Genomic DNA, 17,651 nt, shown 5'->3' with positions numbered 1-17,651 from the left:
AAGAGACTCCACTGGCCAGATACAAATATACACCCCCAAGCCACACCCTACCACTTCAGTTATCACTCAGTTAATCCACATCAGGGGATTATTTCAATGACTGGGTTAAGACTCTCACAATCCAATCATTTCTCCTCTGAATCTTTTTGCATTATCATACATATGTTCTTTTGAGGGACACCACATTTAAACCATAACAAACTACTTCAAGTTCTTTCTGAAGGAAATACACCACTGAGTTTCCATGACTCAAATGTCTCAACAATGTTACTGCTTCTACAGAAATTTGTCTGCAAAAATTAGAAGATTCCCTACTATTAAAACCATCCATTTCTAGCAGATCATTACTGCCTTTTGGTTCAAGTGATCCTCTTACATAAATATTAAGTCTCCCCCAAGAGCAGTTTTTGCCCTGGATAGCTTAAAATACACATAAATATCCAATCTTTATACATACTGTAGCAGATGTTTTGTTTCAGGATTTTTAAAAAGCTAATGTTCCCTTTTGAAGAAAGAACTACATTCAAAGAAAACATAGTTGTTAAGTGATACACTTGATTCTTGTTTGAATTCTCTATATGTGATAGGAAGGATCCTATTTACTCTGAGAACTTGAGAAAGAAGGAAAAGTTACCTTTCAAGTAAAGTAAATAGAGTCAGCTCTTAAAGGAAGGACATAGACTGTCTCCTAAGCTCACTGGAATAATCACTTTCCTGAGAGTGGTTCTTTACTTAATCACTTAACACTAAAATATCATAGAATTAATTAACCATTAAGGATTAAATAAGATAATAGTGAGAATTGAGAAAGTACTGGAACATTGTTATTGTTATGATCAGGATTTTTGCCTAATCAGAATACTGATTCACCTGCCAAGGTAATAGTGCTCAAAAAGATTTTCCTGGTGTGGATGAAATCCTTCTCAAAACCGCCTGCTTCTCTTCTGTGCCAGTCTGCCTCCAAATACTCAGCTTTCTGATTCCCTCAGGATTAGTGAAGAAGAAGGGAGCCTTCCAGTTACTAGAATACGTTACTCCACTTAAACAGCTTCCTTGGCGGTTTGGCTCATAGCTAGTTTCAAATGAACTTATTTTTAAATCTGTGTGACCATTTTTGTATCAATTAAAAAACTTCATTTCTCAGGCAGAGAAACTGAAAATTATGCCATTTTTTGAGATTTCCTTGTGACTATCCAGCTGGACTTTCTTGGAAAATATACATCCTGTTCATCTTAAAATTTATTCAAAATATCAAAACTTCCATATTACTCTTGAGATTGCTTTTTGGGAAATCCCAGTGCTTGAGTTGGTAAAGTACTTCTCAGTGAAGTGTTTAGCAGCCACACTGACATGGAAAGCATGAAGGACAGCTGGAAGGAGACTCCTGGACAATCAAAATGGCAGTTTATTAGAGGGGGTGTTATATGAAGATAAATTCAATTTTGAGTGTCATATAGCTTAAAAGAACAAAACAGGGACTAATGATCAGAAACCAATGGCTGGTGCTTCAGAAAAACCCTCAACTCTTTGTTAAACATAAGCTTTCACTCCATAACACAGTAAATGAATGAGTGAATGAATGAATGAATGAATGAATGACTCTTAATAACAGCAGAATCTTGAATTTTGGTTAATAACTGTCAAAGGAGTGCTGAAGTTGGAAAGTTATGAATTTAATTCACTGATAAATACCAGCTGTAAGAGAAAAGTGTGATGAGAGGTAGGATATTTACAAAGTCTTAAAAATTTCATCCATTGGATAGTTGATTAGTTTGAAAGAAAAAGCAATTACATAATGGGAAAATGGACCATGTCGCAAACCAGAACAGGTTATCAAAATTAGTATCACTAATGTGATAAAGATGGCTACCTTTTGCTTCCAGATGTGATGCCCTCTGAGTAAGACAGAAAATTGCCCATATAGAATTCTGGCTAATAATGCATTCCCTGAATCCAGTCATGAGAAACTACCAGAAATACTAAAGTGAAAAATATCAATTTCATAAAGATGCACACCAAAAAGCCTATATAATTATTTCAGATTAAAGAAGACTACCTAAATACTACCTGACACAACACTGAACCCAATTATATAAAGGGAAAATTTCTATAGAGGGTATTACTAGGTGTATTAAAAACTTGAATATAAAAAGTAGATTAAATTAAAATGTTAAATCAATGTAAAATGTACAGAAGATTAAAATTATCTTGTGGTGTATAATAGAATATTTTTATTTTCAGGAAAAACAAGCTGAAATTTTTATCAGTTGAAAACATATGATCTATAGTTGTATTCTCAAATAGTTCAGACTGGGAGAAAGAGAGGAGCAAATAGGATCAAATGTAAACAGTAAATAAATCTGGGTAAAGGATGTATATGCATTTTTTTGCACCTATTTTATATTTGCAAATTTTCTATAAGCTTAATGGTATTTGTGAATGCATTTTTAAAGGAAAAATATTAGTTCCTGGCCTGGAAAAGTGCTGGTGCATAGCTCAGATCAATGGTTTTCAACGTTTTCCCACCATTACACACACTTCATACAATAATTATCAATAAGATAGATGGTTGGATAGGTGTGATTTGAAGGACTCTAGCTATTATCTTTGTAATTCATGTATTCAGTCATCATATATTTTTTGAATATCTGCTATGTGCAGATGATGTATTGTGGTGTGCCTTTTCTCTACTTTTCAAGTAAGCACTATAGAGTGTATGTGAACAAGAATAAACTATTGGAAAAAAAATAAAAATAATTTACAACATACTTTATTAATAATTTTAAATTATTTGCTATAAATCTTTGTTCCCTGTTCACTGGAATATGTTAGAATCTCATTTGGAAAACACTGGCTGAGCTGGTACACCCTAAACTACTTTTGACTTAGGGTCTTCAAGAAGTAAGATTATCTGCCTTAATCTGTGATGAATCCATGTTCCTTAATAATAAAGTGCAGGCTTTGTCACTTATGATTGGAAAATCTGTGTGAAAAACTTAACAAAGTTACTTCAACTTTCTTAAAGGTAGATTTTTGTTTTGTAAAAACATTAATGGCAGCATTTGGAGAACTATCGTTGATCTCTGCAAAGTACAATGAGACGGGCAATCCTACCAGAGAGTGACTGTCAAATTGTGTTCCTTTGTCTCAGCTTATAGATTCTGAGATTCCCTGGCACTAAGAAGTGTCTTCTTAAGCTATACTGAAAAAAATTGCTCTCTTTCAATTTAGTCTGGGTCATCAGAATGCAATCGAAAGAACTTGAATTTTGGCATTTGACTAATTTAGTTTAATATTTAAATCTGCTATTCAATCAGTGACCAGTGTTAGCTAAACGAGTTAATATCTCTGATCCTGTTTGCTCTATCAACTGAGAATAAAAATAATAGTGATCTTTGTCGGAGGAAAATTGTAAGAATTAGGTGAGAAAATGTTATACAAAGTGTGTGGCACAGTTCCTTGCACATAGCAATCACTTAAAGTACTGTAGGAGTACCTTTTAACTGCCAGAACCAGAATTTCTCTTTAGAATGGGGGTCTCCTTGTTTGAATTATTTCAGAAACAGGAAAAAGAAGGAGATAGTAATCTACTCTGCAGAACTTGCCTAACAGAGGCTAAGTTATGGAATGATAACAAAATAAAAAAGAAACATGTAAGAGAGGAAGGTTTGTCTACCAGGGAAGATGACAAAGAACTTTTAAGAGGTAGCCTCTAATGTCAAGTTTTGACTTGTGTGCTTTGCCATGTTAGCCCCATATGTTTCCTTCTGTTAAATCCATAACTGGAGTATTTTGTTGTTTGTTCTTATGGTTGTTGGGTTCATTTCCCTAATGCAAATTGAGGTGAATGGGTCAGGTTTGTGACTGATCCAGCCTCTGCTTATAAAAGAATAAACTGATATTGGAGGGAAGGTGTAATCAACTTTGAGAAATATGCAGAAGTAAGTAGGAATTATAAAATGCAATAAGAAGGAATCTCTGAGGAGGCACAGAAAGTTTAAGGGACAGTGGATTTGGGCTTCCCATGAAATAAAGATCATGTCTTTATTATAGTTATGAGAATGAACTTACCTCAAATAACCCATTGTCTAGAATATTTCAAACCACAGGAAGAAAGCATTAAAACTTAAGAAAATATATCAACATTCTTATATCTATATTTCTATAATATAAAAAGTTCTAAAGTGGAACTATTTTGTTTTGCACCAGTACTGTTGTTGAAGTACCCTGATTTTCTTCACCATTAGGCTGCCTATTGTATCTGTCTATTCCCAGGGAATGTATATTCATACACTTTGCTGAGGCATCATTAGTGTGCTGGATTACGGATTACGGTGAGCTGCCCAGAGTCTGCTAGCTTCATTGTCAATACAGGTGTGGCAAATTCGGAATTCTCAAGCACCTCTGAGTGCAGGGTTTTGGATAAGAGTGAGGAAAAACGATAAAAGTGAGAGAAAATAAAGTTCTTACCTTCCAGTGTATTTCTAAAGCTGAAATTAGCAGCTTTATCCATGGAGTCAGATTCATACTGGGTCAGTCTCAGGCAAAATTCCACATCATCTGAGGAGGGGAGTCTCGGGGTCCTGGTTTTGTCATGGTTGCCGGGATTACGAAGTAAAGGTCCCTCAGGGGTTCCATTGCATAAAGTCTGTCGGCTGTTGTACTCCTCTAGGCGGCTACAGATAATCTGTACAAAACATTTTATATTGAAGGAATTACCATCACCTCTGAGTCAAGAGGAAAAGGGAAGAAGCTTCAAAATCCTGATTACCATTTTCGGATTTCTAACCATCAGATCAATATTTTAAAATAAGTTGTTAAAGGAAGCAGTTTACTGAAGTTTTCAGAAAGGACCATGGACTTTAAAATCCAGAGTAGGTCTATAGTCTTGCATCTACCACTGTAAAATATCTTAAATTTAACATTTTACATTTCCTAGGGTTCATCTATAAAATTATGGTGAAAATAACCACATCATATAAGTATTTGAAAAGAAAGCTAATTCAATGAATATTTGTTAAATATTTATCATGAGCTAAGCAGTGTACGGGGTCCTGAGATGGGCTGATAACAATAAAGGCAGTTACCTTTCTGTCTAGAAGGCCACAGTGTATGGCATAGACACCAGTAAAGAACTAAAAAGTGCTTTGTTAGTATCAATGCATATTACATTCAGAATGTCAAGGATTGGGCATAATTCTACTTTAAGCTTTTTCATCATAATTTTTTTAATTGTTAATGTCTAGTTTTTGATGTACAGAATAACAATTTTGGATAGCTTTTTTATGTATAGCAATTTCCCTGATTCTTTAATTTAGCCAGAACTAATGTAACATTTTTTGGAAAATTATCATCTTAAAAATTGATAATTCTTCACATTTTTATATGAAAAATGTAAAGAAACGATAGAACAAGAATTATTTTATTTAAATCACATGGAAATACTTTTCACCATAACAAATAAGGAATCTGAGGGTCAGCTAAGTGACATTTTCTAAGTTAAATGGCAGAATTACCACTATAACCCAAGTTTTTCAACTCCATCTTGAGTGTACTTTTCCTCTTCTACCTAGTTTGTGGTTGACTAAGATTTGAGATACCTATTATGTAACACAAATATTTTATACTCTGGTTAAACTAGCAAAGGAAGGGAGAATTAGTTTTATATATTGCCTTTTCAAATATAAACCATATTCTTCAGCTATTCTTGCATAGGAAGTATTTGTTCAAAATAATAGTAACTGATATTAAATCAGCATGTATTAAATAGCAAACCCTGGGATAAATGATTTAATTTGTGGCAGAACAGGGTGGTCTGCATTCTATATGAATTGGGTCCTTCCTTCGTATGGATGGATTTTCTAACCTAATGTACATAAAAGTGACTGTATAAAGAAAGCTATGTTAGTCAGATATGATTTTGTCTGTATCTTAGACACTCCATGGTAAAGAGTGCAAGAATTTGGAACAGATGGGTCCCTGAAATCTGCATGTGAACTTAGTAGTCAAGGTTTAAAAGTATAAAATGAAACTTGTGGAATTGATTATAGGAAGCGTTTTGCAAGATTAACTTTCACATTTGTTGGGAGAAAAGAAAGAAAATCAGGAAGGAAAACTAAACCAAATAATGACAAGAGTGCCCATGGGAAGCAGACTCCTCTCTGACAATAAGACCTGAAGTTCTAACATGAAAATATTGGTCTAATCTTTGAATTATGACTGTGACAACTAAAAGTAAAATTAGGTGCATTCTGGGCATGAATTAAAATAATAAATTCCAACCAGAATTACAGTCAAAGTCCTAAAATCATGTCAAGTCTTTCCTACATTTGACAAATTATTCCCACTAAAGCCTTATCTCAAAATATAAGTACATGGGGGCTAAGGAGTTAACATGAGAATTGGAAGGTACACAATCTGGTGGATAGCACTGAGTGGAAGGCCCCTTTGTTAACAAGTTGCCTATATGACACACTACGGTACTGCCACTGTGGGCAGGGTAAGTCTCCACTTTACCCTGTACCAACACACTATGGGCCTCGCACCCAACCCCAGCCCTCCTTTTGATTGCACAAGAGCTTGCCAGGAAAGGAAAGTGACAGTGGAATATGACCCTTTCTCTACCCACTCATGGCCCTTAGCAGATGTTGGGGATGGGGAGACCAGCTGGGGCTGTTTCCAGGGGATGCAGTAGCGGGCAAGGCTCATTCAGAGAAGGCAAAGAAGCTGTGACAAGAATATTGAGAAGATACAGAGTAGAATTATAGGTGGCTGACATCCCAGATCATGGTGGCTCTTTGTCCCTTTGATTTCACTTAAAACACAAACTCAAGGGTGAAATTATTAAGAATTTCAGGATTCCAGTCATAGATTAAGTGAAGTGGACTTCACTTCTGAGCCTAGGTCATCGTGCAAGTGCACCAGTTTCATTCTATAAAGCTATCCCTGGTCCAGAGCTTAGGCCAGTACCATGTTCTTTTCTGTTTTTGTGCTTCTGCTCTTTCAGCTGTATCAACCAGTTTCCTTGTTTACAATGATAACTACATTGATAAGGATTCTTCAATTCCCATCTCCAGTGATTGACAACTCCTTTGAGTTCTAAATGTATATATTCTTTTCTGAAATATTAATATTTCAATGTTATACTACATGCATATCAAATATAACACTTAAAATAAAACAACCTGTTCTTTCTGTGCTTCCCTTCACACCAGCCATCCTGTAGTTTGAGCCAGAAACCTCTGAATCATCACAGGCGAGCCGGAAACCAGCGAATTGTATTTTGTATGTTTTTCTCCTTTGTCTTTCACATTATCTATCAGCCAATATTATCAATTTTTCCTCCAAAACACATCTTGAATCTGGAAATCACTTTCCGTTTGTTTACATCCTGTGTGCTTCTGCTACTAAAGCCAGACTGCCCACTCTTCCCTGGATAATGCTTGTATTTCTCTGTTCCAGACTCTGCTTGTGGATAAGGATGCCTGTTCCTTGCCATGTGTCTCATATCTTACCTGTTCTTTGGGATCAAGGGAAAGAATTTGTAAAAACAAACTTTGACTAAAAAAGTAATTCAAAAAGATCTGGCTCAGAATATAAAGGAGTTTCAGGAATTTACCAAATTATTTACATTATAGAATGAGTCAAAACAGAAATGTGATGAGCATATTGTATAAAATTACATTCAGCTTATTGTAGAAGATGTGTGAAACAAATTGATTTAGTGTTTAGATTCAGGCCTCATTTTCAAGACATTTCATTATGTACGTGCAAATAATTCAAAATAAAAAATCTTGAGTTTGAAGCACTGGTCTCAAGCATTTTAGATAAGGGATACTCAATCTATAGTTTCCTTTATATGTAGGCAAAGGATATACTATAATAAAAATGCACCACTAAATAAACCAAAAGAGCTCATTTAACACGCACAAAATAAAATTCTAAGTAACTAAAATATCATAGCAAAATTTGTCAGATTTATATTAGTATCACATCAAGTAATGCTTCACCTTAAAATCATGAGTATCTTGGATTCAGTGAAATAGAATGATTAACCAATAATAAAATAAAATTTCTAAGTGAAAGATGAAGTGCAGTAAAATCTACCCTGCCAAGCTTGGTGGCTCACAATAGAGGCATACTCCCATAGGAAGCACGTGGTCCCTAGGTAGATGATACTGAAGTTTTATTCATTTTAGTTTCCCTTGATAAACAATAATTATCACCTCCTTTGCATAAAGGTAATCTTTCAAAGGACAGGTTTTAAAATGTTTGTGTTGCTGTTCACTCCTTTCTTAATAGAATGTAGAATTGTGTACAGCATTCTATAGAGGATAAATAAATATTTGTTGGATGAATGAACAAAATCAATGAATGAGCCAGTGAATCCCCAACAACTAGCATGTATGGAGCATCTATTTTTCCTGGTCCCATTTTGGCACTTACCTTTGCCTTAGAAAATACTTCCAAACCAACCCATCCCAGACCATGAAGACCATCTCTCAATACACTTTAAAGCTTACATTCACATAAATACACCACTATGTATTTCTATGATTTTGTTCCTATTTATTGTTAAGGAAACAGCCTGAGAATGAAAGACTACAATAGGTTAATAGGATTTACAGCTCTGTGTCATGATTAATAATTTTATGCATAACAGGCAACATTCATGGAATAATATTTTTAAATTAAAATTTAAAGTCTTCCTGGTCAACAGCATCATACTTGAAAATAATGAAGACAATCCTGAAGGTCTCCTGCTCCAGTGAATTTGCAATCTATGAGATTGTAAAAGCAAATTAAAACATCAACATGAGGAATTCAATGAATAGTCCAGGGATGACTGCTAGTCTGTCAGATGAGAGATTTTAGAGAATCTACTTTTAATTTTGGCTGCAAAGATGCAATTTATGAATTGAAGCACTGTGTTTAGAAAAATAATTGGGCTCCAGATTTAGGTAGATGCAGGATTCAGTATGGTTATTCACAGTATTGTGGCAATGAACATGTTTTTTAGCTGTCTTAATTTCCTCAATCATACTTTGATAAGATATATGAAAAGGAAATATTCAGCCAATAGTTCCTGCTTCATTAAATGTCAGTTTCCAGTTTTCCTCATGCTTTTTATCATTCAGAATTCTTTTTACCCTTATATAAATAGAAACTAGAATGGTTGACTGACTTGTCAACTGTCATAGATTTAGGGTCAGAGCCAGAGCACTATATCCACTACATTTATTTCTGCTGCTAATAATTTAGGAATACTTGAATATAACTAATATAACTTTGCACTGAATGTAAGGTGTTCAATGTCTTCATGATGTTGATTAACTAGATACCACAGCAAGCACATCATTATTATTTCTCTTTGAACAATAAACCTCAGGATATTTTCCAAAAGATTATTCTGCCTAAAAGATTCATACAGCAAACTCAGTTAAATTGGAGAGGTTGAATGGAACTATTTTTGCTAAAATGCCAATTGTTAAGTGACTAAGCATTCTGAGGAGTGGAGGTATTAGTAGCAAGGAGGAAATCTATCCTGGTTCCAGAAATAATTTGCAAATTTAATTTCAAATCATTGTCTTTATATCTGATACATTAGAAGATACAGAGGAGGTGAAATTGTCAGCATCATGCATGATTAGGATCGTGCAACTATAGTCAGAAAGAAATGGTTTCCAGTATTGACTCTATTAACTGCATAAGCTCAAAAAATTATTTAGATCTTCTATCAAGTTTTTTAATCTTTAAATAGGGATCATGACAACTTTTTATTAAAGATCAAATAATCTATAACACATGTAAAGCACATAGTGTAGTGCCAATTGTATACTTTTAATAATGATAACTATTAAAATTTTTATTAATATAAGACCATTGATAAGGTCACCAAATCATTTCTACCTCTGGGTTTTTAACATTGTTTGAATACCCATTATTAAATAACTAACTTAGATATACCATTTAAAATATATCACAATGTTTTGCACACATGGAACACAATATATCATTTACTAAAACTATTTTACATAGATTTCATGACTTACCTTATAGTAATGTTATATTAAGCTATATTATTCTAATTTTAGAGAAAAAATATTTCAGAATAATAAGCAAATTGTTTTATAAGCAGCTAAGTAAGTTACAAATATCTATTTGAGCTTATGTTTATCTAGGTCAAAAGTCTACTCTCTGTACTATTGCTTTCCCTTCCATTTAGTCTGTTAACAATACAGAAAACATATGTGATAACTGCACCTTATGTTTTCTTCTATTGCAAATAAAAGGTCAAATTTTGTAAATAACTTGTCTAATATTATCTGGCAAATGGCAGATTTTGAATTGAATCCCAGATCTTCTGACAAGGATTTTGTTATTTTCTCTGTTCACTTTAATATAAGTGATTTATAGCATATGCTGGGGGAGGGGGATCAAGTCTGCCAATTCAAAATAAAGAAAGTGGGGCAGAAAAAAAACATATTAATGAGGAAGGTAAATCTAGATAATGTTTTAAATTTCAAGAAATAGCAATACACTCTCAGCTATTAAAAGATTTCAGGAGCAAAGATTCTGTTATGGCATTAAAGGTTTATCTGAAAAAAATGTAAACCATATGACATTCCACAGAATCTTTTTCATAAAGAAAAAAGAGAAGCTGTTATTTCACTGTGCTGTTGTCATGGTTACCTAAAACCCATGACTCTCTGCTGAAATATGACTTTTTTTTCTCCCCACTGTTTGCTTCCATGTGATGTGCCTTTCACCTGATGAGTGAATTCCCTGACCGCTATTCACTCATGTCTATCATCCAGGAAATGTTGTTTCTCTTTATTTTAATTCTCATACTGATTATTGCTGGTATACATTTTCTTTTTATTGCTAGTTTATTTATTGGTTCCATAATATTGGATCCAATTGTGTGAATATAGACATTTAGCAGTTAAATGTTACTGAGAAGCCCTCTTTTTCCAAAAATAATGTATTATTCTAACTGATGACAAACATGCTTCTACACAAAAAGCTTCTGATATTAAACAAACATTTACAAGAATTATGAATATAAACTATCTAAGAAAAGTAACATTTGTTACCTGATGTTTCAATTTATGGTATTATTTCATAGTAGCTCTGCCAGATAAATACTACCAATTTTATTTAAATGACACTCAGATGTGATCTTCCTTATTTTGTTTTCCCTTTTGTTGCAAGTACACATATATACTTACATAAAAGACTAGAGAGAACTACACAAAATGTCTTACTCCTGACTTTGTGTGGCTGCTTATTGGCATTGATAGTTTCTCAGCATTGAGGATACTGCATTAAAAAGAACAGTGTAAAGTCCTACAAAATCTATCCATGCAGAATTTATTTTTTTAAATTTGTTTGCATTGGCACTAACATTTCTTTGTCTTTAAATTATATTCAATTCAGTAGGCATTTATAGAGTCCATTTCGTGTATAATTTACTGTCCCAAGCTCTCTGGATACAAAACTATTCATTTGTAAATGGTCTCTACTCCAGAAGGTCTGACAGTCTGGTAGGCACAGACAGGCTTGAAAAACATTACATGTACTGAAGAGATATAAGTGCAATGGTATAAATCTCTACAAAGTGTAATGATGGCATAAAGGGTAGGGTACAATGCTATCTGAGTAAGGGAGGTCCATCAGTAAAGGTATAATAGCATATTTTTTATTACAATATAAACAAAAAGAACTGCTTTCCCATGTTGTGGGATGCACAAGAATTTTAAAGGAGCCCAAGGGGACAATATGTCAAATTATATATTAACATAATTGTGGTTGATTCAATCCTCTCTGAGCCTAAAGAACAAAATAGCTGTCTCAAATAGCAAAGAAGTCAGTCTCTTTGTTGTTGTTGTTGTTCCTAGATGTGTGACCTTGGACAAATCATCCCACCATTTTAGGCCTTTCTATCTTTTATAAAATATGGGCACTATATTAGAGACCACTGAGAAGTCCTCAGCTCAGGGTTAATAAATGCAATCACATCTCTGAATGCTCTATTTGTGTGTCAAGTAAGAAGATATCTAAAACCCAACTCAAAACCAGAGGCTTTGTATCAGAGTATCTGTCAGCCTAGCTAATTCAGAAGGTATTCAGGAACTCATTTAGCTTGATCTCATCTTACACAAAATAGTTCAGTTCTTAATTTGAGTGTTTAATTTAAGAAGAAGCATTCAAATTAATGGTGTGTTTATTATAGAACTGTGTTTTTATAAAGTGAAAACAAAGAGATACCCAGACAATCTCCATATTAATTAAATCACTGGTTCTCAGTGTTGGCTGCACATTAGAATCACATGAAGAGGTTTTAAAAGCAAAGATTCCAATTTCACAGCAATCTGAATTTCTGGCAAGAAGTTAGATGAGTAAAGTTCATGCAACTATTCTTAAAATTTTAAGTTTCCTAGGTGATTTTGACACTGAGAGCTACAGAAATAAATCAACATAAAAAAAAACTTGATCCTAATTGTTGAAGGAATCTTTAACCAGAGAGGCTTTGTGATTAAATGGACACAGACATCACAAGTTGTGTTTGTCACTTCTGCAACATTATCCCTGACACCACACACAGTGACTGAACAGCAAATGTCCATTGGTTTAGCCTCTCTTATTTCAACTGCTATGTGCTTGTTTTTCTTCAATGGACATGGTTCACTCTGCTTCCACATTTTATCTGAAAAGCCTATTTCTATATAGCACTTTATTCATAGAACAAGACTGAAGTCAATATTGTAACCATTTCATTCTGACCAGTGTTCTCTAGAAAGTAATAAAATTGACCATAATCATAAAGACAAAAGAGGAATAATTCAATTAATAATCAGTAAATGATTTAGGAAAGCAAACTCAAATATAATTCTGGGTACTTTCCGGTGGTGTTCACCTCATGCATCTAAATATCTCTTTATATCTGTCCACCAAGCTTCAGGGTGTAAGTTGTAGGTTTTTTTTCTTTCTCTCTCTCTCTCTCTCTCTCTCTTTCTCTTTCTTTCTTTTCTGATATTTAGACAATCCTTCAGCCTTTCTAAGTCAAATGAAGCTACACAGTTAAGGAAAGCAAAAATGACAGAAAATGCCACATTCAAGCTTGACAGCAATTTAAGCAGTAAAATAGAAGGTGAGATAAAAGTGTTGTATTCTATAGATAAACCCATTTTATCCCATGGTCCCAGATGTGAGACTGCACCTTATGTTTTCTTCTATTGCAAATAAAAGATCAAAATAAAAGGTCAGGTATAAAAACTTACATATATTTTAATAAAATAATATATAATTAGTAATAAGAATATAATACTAATAACACATTAGCTCTGGATTATGATTTCCAATCTACTTTGTTGCATTTGTATGAATTTCTTGAAATAGTCTCAGAATTGAAAACTTGGGACTTAGTGGGTTAAGTTAGAAGGTCTGAAGATTTGCTGAAATTGTTCTTATGCATATTTCTCCAGTCCTTCCTATACAAATATACTCATTAATTTTAGTAAATAGCTAGAAATTAGTGGCCATTTTCCAGGGGCCTCCAATAGATTCCATTTCAAGTATATCATGGGAAAAACCCATCCACATGTCAGAACAGTGAATGCAAGATTCTTCTTATCTAACTCAAATATTAATTCCATAAAATATTGCTGGCCAGAAGTGCTGCATTAGGAATTTTTGAAAGTCAGGCAGAAAATCATTACTTCCACCTGTACATATTTTAAATGATATTAAGCACTATTTCTTTGCTCACCTTTGTCTCTAATCCAGAATGAAGAAAAAAAAAGAAAATCAAACAGAAATGGAATTTAATTTTAAAATTGCAATCTTACGCTGCAACTGAAGTCTGCAAGTTCTTAGGAAGAAAATTAATTTATTTTGCTGTTTAATGAAAATGTGAGAGTGGAACAATCCTTTGCCTCAAGACAAAATAGTAGTCATCCCTTGTAAATCATATATAGAGATCACATATCCAGACTATCCAAGAACAAATATTATCCTTGCTATTTACCAGCTGTGTGTTTTAAAACAAATTACATTATAACTTTATACCTTTGAAAGGGGGACATTGTGATATTAAGTATCAAATGAGCCAATACATAAAAACAGTGTCAACAGAACTTTATACATGCTAAATGCTCAATGAATATTAACAGTTTCCCTAATTTACCTAGTTGAGCTTCCTTATAAATAAAAAATCCAATCAGTATTTGTCAAACTTTCTTATAATAATAATTACCTACACATTTAGCAAACCATGCCATCCCAGGACCCTTCCATGAAGATTCTGATCAATGAGTCTGGATCAAGGCAAGGTATTTTTAATTTGCTCACCATATGAATTTATTATGATTAGTAATGCTGTTATTCAGAAGCACAAGCCTAAGTAATTTTGTCTCCTTCCTTCCTTCCTAAGTATTTTTTTAGTCATTGTGGTATGTCAGGTACATCCTAGGTTCTGGGAAATAAAATTGATGAATTAAGTACTTTTTGTTCATTGTAGTTTAGAAATGTAGTAGAGGATATCAATATTGAATTAAAAAAATCACATAAATATCTACTTAATTATGACCGTGATTATTCTCTAATGGGAAAATACAAGGCACACTGGTAGCTCCTAACAGGGAACCTTTTCTACATTAGTTTGGGAAGATAGGATGAAGATCCCCTGAAGAATTTATGGCTAACGTTCATTTCTTCTCTTATATTGTATGTCTAGCACAATTTACCTGCCAAGAGGAGAAGAAGGATCCTGGGCTGAGTAGGTTAGGGTTTGCAGGGTGACGCCCGCCCATGTACTCATCAGTGCAAATATCACAGTTTTCTGCATCTCGCCAATCCCAATATGGAACAGTGAAGTTCTCATCCCCTGTCAGCTCCCGGATATCTTGTTCCCACAATAACAAGAAAAGTCTATGCCAAGGCAGAAAACCTGGTGCTTCATGGGCAAAATCAATGTCTCTCCAGATTTCAGATCCTCCAAGCAGTGTGTCCCTTGACACATAGTAATGCATCCAGACAAAGAGGTCATAAATGTTGACATCATTAAACATGGGTGTTGATCCATTATTCATTTGACCATAGGTGCCTGTGGGGATGACATAGTCTTTGCTAATAGTATTCTTTGCTAACATGAGGTAGGCAAGAAATCTATCCTTCTCCGGGATACTCAAATCAAAGATGTTTCTTCTCACCAAGAGTCGCTTTTCTGTGCAATTTGGTCCCCCGAATCCAAACCTGCAATTTCCACAGTTGAATCCCATGAAATTGCCAGAGCATTGGCAAGTCCTATTGTAAAAGACAGAAGGCCAAGATTCCCGGTCATCCACACCTGTGAAGGGGAATTGAGGCCCCCGTGGTGCATTAGACAGAAGAACGTCCTGACAGGAGCCTCTGCCTGAAAGTTGGCCACAGGGACTTCCATCACCACTCCAGGGTGGGCAACATTCCTTCTGCATCAGGCTCTCAGAGGAGGCACAGGCTCTAGGGAAATGGCCTGCAGAGATCTGGAAACCCCACAGCAGGCAGCACAAAATAGCCAGTAGCATTGTTCTAGTGTTTACAGATCTGCTTAAGCAGGTTAACTGGAGCCACAGACTTCTTTTTCCAACTACCCTTATAGTGACTATCACATGTTTTGGCTAAGACCTATATAACTCCCCTCCCACCTCCAAATTGCGTACTGTCAGCTTTTATCTTAAGCTTTCATCTTCTGAAAAGCACATGATTGACTTTTTTTTTTTTTTTTTTGAGTTGGCACATATTCCACAGTGGGATTAGCCTGTGTTAAAGCAAGCAATACTATTTTTCATTAATAGTTTAATGCTGGTGGTTACTACGATAATAATGGTTAATAGTAATAATGCCTTATCTAAGCAAACACAGTTCATTGGTTATGAAATAAATGGTGATTTTTATTGACAAGTGAGGAGCTCTGTCAAGAATAGAGTTTTTCCTATTAAGAAAAGTCAGTCAGTATTCTGGATGTCAGGCACAAGCCTGATCTCCTTAGAGACCACATACGGACTACCAGAGAGAGACTTTCTTCAGGGACCACAGATTATTTCTTATATATGATGTATTTTAGCTTATTTATTTTATACCAAGTATCAGAAAGAAAAAGCCTGTCTGATACTTTTCCCTGATTATTGATGCATTTTCTAACAATTATTAAGGATAGTTCAGTCTGATAGCTAGGTTCTCTGCTTCATTGTGTGAACATTTCTAATAAAACTTTTATAAATTTCTCCCACCTCTGTGTGTGTGTGTGTGTGTGTGTGTGTGTGTGTGAGAGAGAGAGAGAGAGAGAGAGAGAGAGAGAGAGAGAGAGAGAGAGAGAGAGACACTGTAGCCACTTTGTCTTAACCATAAATTCTGAATGTCAGGAATTTATTTGAAATTTTTATTGTAATGTGATTCTTGCAAAGAAATTCTCAATTCAGTGAGTGAATGAATAAGGAATAATATATTTATTCCACATTGTTTTGATCATCTCAATTTTTCTTGGAGTTACTTCTCTGTACAGTGAATTTAGAAATTGAAATGAATGTCAAAAATAACATTTTAGCTACATATATTAGTTTTAAGTTAAGCAGTATAGATAATAAGTCCATCAAATTTTTAATAAAAGGGATATTTTGGTGCACTGAGGATACTGGACAATGTTACATGCTATTCAAGTGTTATTAAGGGAGCACCCATGAGTACAACCTCAAAGGGTGGGTATAAGTTGGAGTGATGAAGGACAATAGAAACAATACCTGAGCAAGGGAGACTTAGAGGTAGGAGCTGCATTTCATCTGCTGAGTTGGAGCATTAGATTCAGTCAGGTGCCTTATATGATAGATAATTAAACCTGGAATGAGATCATGGAAGTCTTGAAGACTAAGTGGTTTGAAATCGGGTGAGAACTTCAAGTTGAAGATTGACAAGATGAGAGTTGTCCAATCACATTCCCTCTCTGAGGCTTCCTTCTTTATCTAGCTTCACAGTGAAGCTGGGTAGTCCTCTAAACATAAAGAACCAAGTGAAAGTGAACATTTGAAGAAATCATCTGTGTCTGGACCTTGGCTGAGGTTTCTAGGAAAAGCCATGCTTTTCTAGCACCACTGGAATGTCAGTTTACTCTGCATTCTTCTCTTGCTGGAGTTTGTCTCATTATTCAGAAAAAATGTCAAGGCTCCTCCATATGACTCTCCTGAGTCTCAAGGCTGCCTTTGCAGGTGGATGGAGCAGTGTGTGGGAGCAGAAAAAGAGAAGAAAAGTTTCCATGGAAATGCTGCCTCTGGCTGGGATCAGGAAGTTATCACATGATCTCCTCCAGGAGGCTTAGTCCTTTATGTCTCTCCTTTCAGAGCCAAAAAGAGATTAACACAGGGCTTCTTGTCCCTGGGAGTCTTGGTTCTGTATTACTTGTTACCACATGTGACCTTTTGTAACTCTTTCCATCTAGTTGCACACAGAGTTCATCTGCTCTAGTTCCAAAGCTCCCTTGAAAAATAACTTAGAACCTCTCCACAGAGCTTTCTAAAGGCTTTTTTTTGCATCTATTCTCCCAAGTCTATTTCTCAGTATCTTCAGAAGCTGCTTAGAAAAATGATTAATATACACTTTGTCCTCATAATTTCCCTGAG

General features: G+C 34.7%; 1 protein-coding gene across 1 annotated transcript in view; it reads right to left on the bottom strand.

Annotated features, from left to right (window-relative positions):
- The window catches only part of Tyr (tyrosinase), a 97,566-nt gene extending 81,919 nt beyond the window's left edge, over positions 1–15,647 (bottom strand). Inside the window, exons 1-2 of the mRNA XM_005339207.4 lie at positions 14,748–15,647; positions 4,471–4,687 (exon numbers count right to left, since the gene is read on the bottom strand). Coding sequence (XP_005339264.1) covers positions 4,471–4,687; positions 14,748–15,566 — 1,036 coding nt within the window. The 5' untranslated portion in view covers positions 15,567–15,647. The remainder of the gene's footprint in view (positions 1–4,470; positions 4,688–14,747) is intronic.
- Positions 15,648–17,651: the final 2,004 nt, after the last annotated feature.

The sequence above is a fragment of the Ictidomys tridecemlineatus genome, chromosome 4 (genome assembly GCF_052094955.1).
Source record: "Ictidomys tridecemlineatus isolate mIctTri1 chromosome 4, mIctTri1.hap1, whole genome shotgun sequence".
Lineage (NCBI taxonomy): Eukaryota > Metazoa > Chordata > Mammalia > Rodentia > Sciuridae > Ictidomys > Ictidomys tridecemlineatus.
The sequence above is the reverse complement of the archived record's forward strand: the minus strand, read 5'-3'. Positions and strand labels throughout refer to the sequence as shown.